The following is a 6,820-nucleotide window of genomic DNA, read 5'->3' as shown; positions in this document are numbered from 1 at the left end:
GTTTTTATTTGATATTTATAAAAATTAAGAATTATAATACTTTTATTATATATATTATTTTTTATAATTATATTATATTATATTATATATATATATATATTTATTAGGCACAAGCTCGACTCACTTATTAATCAATCCTTTAAATTGGGCTCGAGCTCAGCTTGAAGCTCGGTAGAAACCGAACTGAGCCGAATTCGAGTAGATCGTTAAGAGCTCGGCTCATGGAGACCCCTACGTATCGATCGACACGTATCGTGCCATACGCCCTACTGGCATATCAGGTTAGGCACTGGTTCAAAGGGTGGTTGGGCCTTAAACGGACCCCTCTGAACTGATTTCGAAAAAATAAGTAAAACCTAAAAAAAGTACCAATACTTTGAACCTTGTTCCAAATAGAGTCTAAGAGTTTTGTGTAGACTACCTTTAATTTTCTCCACATTTCAATATAACTTCACATCATGCTTGTTTTTCAAAATGGATTAGTTATGAGAAGAAATTGTATCCTTTAGAAAATAGAGGATTAGATATTTGGGTTCATAGAGAAAATTATAAAACACTCGAAGGGCATCTGTGTCCTTTCACATGTCACTTAACCTTGACTAACGATTTTAGACTAAATTGATAATTTTCAGGAATTCAAGTACTACATTAGCACATTTTGAAATTCAGGTATTGACTTGATCCTTAAAAAAAGAAAAAAAAATCTATATCTATTGTGATTGCAAAATTTTGATCGATTCTCTTATTTGGCGCATTCAAAAATTTGTTCGATATTGGGGCCCTATTGGAAAATATTGAGAATTGAAATGAAGAACTTCATGCAGGTAAATTGTGTTCATACCATCCCTCAATACAACAAACTTGCTCATTGGAATGTTATTATCTCTTGTCCCGTATGCTTTTTGGTAAATCACTTACCTGGGTAAGTATTTCCCAGGAAAGACTTACCTAGGTAAGTGCATTTACCCATGTTCTTTTATTTCCCATGTAAATAAGGCAATGACCATCTTAGCCATAAAAATTCCATTATTAAAAGGGGCATTTTTGTCCCATCCAAGTATTGGCATCTTTCCCTTAGATGGGAAAGTTAACTTACCCACCTAGGAGATGGGTACCACTTGCCTGGGAAAATAAACTTTCATTGGTCCCCACTTTATCTTACATGCATGTTTCCACTTACGAGTTACAAGTCCTTATTGCAACTACATGTAGGCCAGGTTGGGTTTGGGCAGGATTTTGTCTCTATATTAATAGAATGTATTCAAGTCTGAGTTTGAGTTCGACTCAACCATCGGTTCTAGGTCTTGAGTCTGAGCTTAGTCTTTATGCCCAAAGCCTAAGCCCAGGCCTGGCCAGAAATTTGAAAAAATGTTTTTTTATTCAATAAAAATATTATTTATATTAAAAGACCTCAAAATCCCAAAATAATGAAAGATCTCACTATTATTTGAAAAAAGAAAAGAGGAACAAAGAAACACACACACACACACATATCCTGACCCGAAAAAGGTCCAGCTTTGTTTTTTTGGCCCAAAAACCGATCCCAAGCCCATGGTCCTAAAATCATGTCCAAGGCTGACTTAAAGTGATCCAAGCTGACCCATTGGACTACCCAGCCCATCAAGAGGTCTAATTGCAAAAGATGGGCTTGAACAATAGAGAGTTCACATCATCTGTTCCCTTGATCTAGAAAATTTTCTGTATGGACCAATAGCAACCTGCCACATCATTTAAAAAGGGGAAAATTTCACTTTAGTACCCTGAACTTTGGGGGTAGTGTCAAGTTAGTACCCGAACTTTCAAACGTGTCATTGTGATACCTAAACTTTCAAAGAGTGTCAATAAGTTGGTACCTGTCGTTAACCGACCATTAGTTATCTGCTGAAAATGTCAAAACTACCCTTCAGAAGAAGACATTGTTCATTGTCTTCTATCTTGAGACTGGACTGGTTATATTCAAAGAAAAAGAGAAAAAAACATGAAATATGATAGAGGGAAACAATAACTAAAAGCAAAGAAATAAGTAAATAACTAGACAAGAATGAGTTTCAGATCTAAAGGTAGAATACAATCACTTCATTAGTCTAGAATCTCAAACACCTCAACCAGTTCAGTCTCAAGGTAGAAGACAATGAACAGTGTCTTCAATATGGGGTTTTTATAGAAGCTCTGACCAGTCCTTTCAGGTTCAACCTTCGAGTCTGTTTCTCTCCTCCTTTCCCCGCCATAAATAAAATGGAGAAGTTCGAACAGGCCCAATGCAGATTTCTGATTTCCACTGTAGAGCTATAAACATTCAAAATGTCAAAAACCCCCACTCTACACACCAATGCCCCCGGGAATTGGCATCAATTCCGAACTGGCACCCACCCCAACTATACTTTGGTCCTAAAAATTCTGACATTGGGCTCAACCGTCATTCTCTGTAAATAAAAACTCTTAAAACCCTAGCTACAGATCCCTTTGGCCGAGAATTCTTCAGCATTCATTTAAAACTTTTCCTATTTTTTCAAGAAGAACCTAGCACTCTTCAATTCCTCATCTCTATCCCTTTGTTTCAGAAAGGAAAGTGTCACCGCAACTCTTCTATCAGTTCTTTTGTTGCATTTTGATAGCTTTTCTCGATCTTTCACTCAAATACCTAGGTTTTTCTTTTTACCAAATTTCTTTATATTACATTTTCTACAATTTTTTGGTAGGAAACTTTCGTCATCTCGAATCTGTAATCCTCAAGGTCTTTTTTAGTTCATTTTGAATTTGTGGACTTTCGAGCCCTAGATTCAAATTTTGGAACTTCTTAAGATTCATTTTTTAGGTTTTTAAGGTTGTTTGGATTCGATTCCACTGCATATCTCTGGATTCCAAAATTTTCAAAAATCTGAGAAAATGCCTGCGTATTTTAGTAATTCAAATTTTTGAACTTCTTAAGATTCATTTTCTAGGTTTTAAGGTTGTCTGAATTCAACTCCACTACAAATCTTTGGATTCCAAAGTTTTCAAAAATTTGAGGAAATGTGTGTGTATCTCATGCCCAATGCAATTGCAACCATCAATAGTGGCGTGTGAACTCAAAGCCTCTTGTACAAGCCTTGGAATTCAAGCTCATAGGCAATTCAGAGGATCGATATCGTCTTCTACTCTCTGATTCCATTTCCACTCAGCACGCAATGTTGGTGACTCAATTGAACGATCGGGTGAACGAGAGAGTACAGAAGGGATCTGTTGTTCAATCAATCGATTACATCTGCAACATTGTTCAGTCTCAAGGTAGTCTTCTTTTGAAGGGTAATTTTGACATTTTTAACGGATAACTGACAGTAAGTTAACGGCAGGGACCAACTTGACACTTTTTGAAAGTTTAGGTATTGCAGTGATACGTTTGAAAGTTCGGGTACTAACTTGACACTACCCTCAATGTTTTGGGTACTAAAGTGGAATTTTCCCTTTAAAAAAAATGAAAATGTACGGATAGGCTAATGCAAATTTCTGATTTCCACTGTAGAGCTATAAGCATTTAAAATGGCAACAACCCACACTCTATGCACCAACGCCCACCCGTGAATTGGCTTCAATTCCGAGCTGGCACCTACCCCAATAGTAGTTTGGGCCTACAAATTTTGACCCTGTGCTAAACCGTCTTTCTCCCTAAAAAAATCACTTTAATTTTGAAATGGGAAAATAGGTTGGTGTGGCAAATTGCTATTGGTCTAGTACAAAAGAAAATTGTACCAAGGGGACAGAGGATGTGAATTCTACCATGATTAAGTTGGATCTCATAAATATTGATTTGAATTCAAATCCGATCAAGCTGTAGATATCTGATCTGATTCGAATTATTTTTAAAAATTAATAAACTATTAAAAGAAAATAAAATATATTTGTTTAAATAAAGAAAAACAAAAAATACAAGTATTTTTTCAACTATTTTCATCAAAATATATATACATGTTTTTATAAAAAATAAATAACATAAAGATTTACAAAGATGCAATATAAATAACATATATACATATATATCATATATGAATAAATAAATACATAGCATATATATCAGATCAGAGTGATCCGAATTTGATCCAATTTCCGATTATCCAATCCAATCCAAAAATCTAAAACAGAAATATGGGAATCCGACAATATAGGATTGGATCGAACATTGGGTCCGATCCATTTGCACTCCTGTGGAGGTGTCTCTTAACTCTTTAACTCTTAGGCTGTGTTTGGTTTGAAGGAAAAAGTAGGGAAAGGAAAGGAAAGGCAGGGAAACTTTCCCTTTACAAACCTTGAATAGGATTTTGTCTTACATTTCCCTTCCTTTCTCTACTTTTTCCTTCAAAGGTATTTTCTATACAAGGAAGGCCATTTTTATACAACAGAAGACACAACTCTTCATTTGAATGATTAAGAAAACAGATATTTTCCTTGTACTAGTCTTCTCTTTTATTGTTCACCTGATTGGATCTCCTAAGCAATTAACCTCTAATCCTCCCCTCCTTCATTCTACATCTGCAACTTTGGTTGGATCATCTCCTTCCATTGAAACAAGACAAGATATCACCCACATCATCTGTGGCGTGTTTAAAGGGAGGATAACGTGATGAGATGATATGCATAAAGCGATGCATACTCGAATGATTCCCATATGCCAATCACTCTGTTGGAGGCTTGGAGTGGATCAAATCCTAACGAAGAAGATGGTGAGTTCTGGCCCATTAATGTTACCTTCAGGGCTTACCATGTATAGGGTCTCAGAGTCTTTAGAACCCACGATATGCACAAAAGGAGCCCGAATGTAATCCATTTCACCATCTGGTCCCTCTAGCTTCGAATTCCCAGGGAGAACGCCGGCTCCCATGGAGACGGCCTTGAGGAGCTCCATGATGTTCAGATCCTCCTCCGACGCCTCCCTCCTGACGCTGTATCCACTCTTCTCTCCGTTGCAGTACATTGTCCAAAGGGGCTCTTCGAACAGCTTTATCTTGTCTTTCCCTGGTCTCTTCTCGCACTCCAGTGCAATCCTGGTAATGCCGGAGCTCATCTTTTTCTGCAACACATTGGTTTCCATGGCCAGCTCCACTACAAGCGTAGGGAGACACTGTGGATTCTCCTGCACCGACAAGCTCACCTTTCCCTTACGGTATCCGAACATGGTGCCCGTCACACGATTCCCAGCAACGCGATGCCCATGCCCATCCGACAACCCACCTGGAATTCCTCGAAACTTACACACAGGCGTTATGATTGGAACCGATCGGAAAACAGATTTGAAGACGCGAGAGACCTTGGCGGGCTTATGTTTCTTCTTACCGGAGGGTTGGACAAGGGACACCTCCCTGCGGGGCGGCGGTGGTGGTGGTGGTGGTGGTGGTGGCGGTGGTGATGGTTGTGCCTCCGAAGAGAAGGCAGCACTGGTGTTTTCTCTCGGCTCCCCCATTATTGGTCACTCTGTACCAATACTGGGAAGAAGCCATGAATGGGGTAGAGGTGGGGGGATGGAGAGAGAGAGAGTGGAAGGGAGGAAATTTGGTTACGTATTAGAGAATAAGAGAGAGAGCAAGGGAGGAAATTTGGTTACTCATTAGAGAGTAAAAACCTTTGTAAGGATCTCACGCTTAAGCTTTTAGGTTGAAGGGTTTTTTGAGAGGTATCAGAGATTATTTGACCAAGTTGTCTAATGTTTGATCTTGTCTAATCTGTGTTTGTCTAGGCCCAGACCCATTTGCTTTCTACTAAAGGAGGCGCGTTAGAGAATAAAAATCTATTTAAAGATTTCAGCTAACATCTTAAAACTTTTAGGTTAAACAGTTCTTTGAGAATAAGTTAGGTATCGTCTTGAGGTTTGGGCTCTGTCTCCGGAATCTTGTGGGCAATTTTTATCTTCTCTTGCCTAAAACTGGAATTCTTGTTTTCCAGTTGTCTCTCTCCATGTCAGTATTGTACGATGTCCCTTTCTTTGGCTCCTTAAAAGGAGGGATGAAAAGATGTCGTTATTTCCGGTTGGTTTTGGTTTTGTCATGCGTCACCACTAAAGCATTCCTTTTTTTGTATTGATTACTCGCCTTTACCTAATCCAATTCCCGTGGTATAGCACTGCAATTCTTTATAAACGTGGATTCAGAGCCATTAGTAGCAGGGGCTCCAAACCGCATCCGAGGCTTTTCCGATTACATGCCAATCTAGTCACCACTCAATCGATTATCATAAAAGCATTCAATTCTCTCTTTTATTAACACTTACCATGTTAATAAAATAAGTTCACCGCCTTACAGTACATTTTGGTTGTATATTGGGAATATCTTTCAATGATGATATCATCAATTCTGAAACTATCATGAGATGTTCCTAATACTCAGCGGGAATATGCTATGGGGCGTTGTGGGGTGGAGATGTGAACTCTAATAAAACTACATTTCCCGATTGATTAAACTAAATAATGATGAGAGAGAGATGTTTTGACTTTTAAGCAATTCAGAAATACAGAGCCCAAACTCGAAATTCATTTAAAGCCCAGCTCCATCCAGGAGCATAATCGTTGTCAGTTCCTTCTAGGAGGAATTTAATATAGAAAGTTTGCACTCTGTGAGTCTGTGTGGCAATATTCATGGTTTGAACTTTAAGAGATTGGACTCAGATATAGCTCTCTACATCCATTTTTCGGATTGTTACTCTTTCGCTTTATTCCACCTTTCTACATTGGCTCAATTGAATCGAACATCAATAGTTGTTTAACATTCGGAGAGGAAAAACACAACATTTAATAAATTAATGAATGGTGGGCGCGGGTCCAAGGGTGGATGGAAACTCTGGAATATTATTAATA

General features: G+C 38.2%; 1 protein-coding gene across 1 annotated transcript; it reads right to left on the bottom strand.

Annotated features, from left to right (window-relative positions):
- Positions 1-4,362: 4,362 nt before the first annotated feature.
- LOC104589297 (protein MIZU-KUSSEI 1-like) lies at positions 4,363-5,744 on the bottom strand. The gene has a single exon (XM_010247558.3). It carries the CDS (start codon positions 5,432-5,434, stop codon positions 4,676-4,678), a length of 759 nt encoding a protein of 252 aa, XP_010245860.1. The 5' UTR covers positions 5,435-5,744; the 3' UTR covers positions 4,363-4,675.
- Positions 5,745-6,820: the final 1,076 nt, after the last annotated feature.

Source organism: Nelumbo nucifera, chromosome 1 (genome assembly GCF_055504915.1).
Source record: "Nelumbo nucifera cultivar China Antique chromosome 1, China Antique-T2T, whole genome shotgun sequence".
Taxonomy (NCBI): domain Eukaryota; kingdom Viridiplantae; phylum Streptophyta; class Magnoliopsida; order Proteales; family Nelumbonaceae; genus Nelumbo; species Nelumbo nucifera.
Note: the sequence above shows the minus strand (reverse complement) of the source record. Positions and strands in the feature narration are given on the sequence as shown.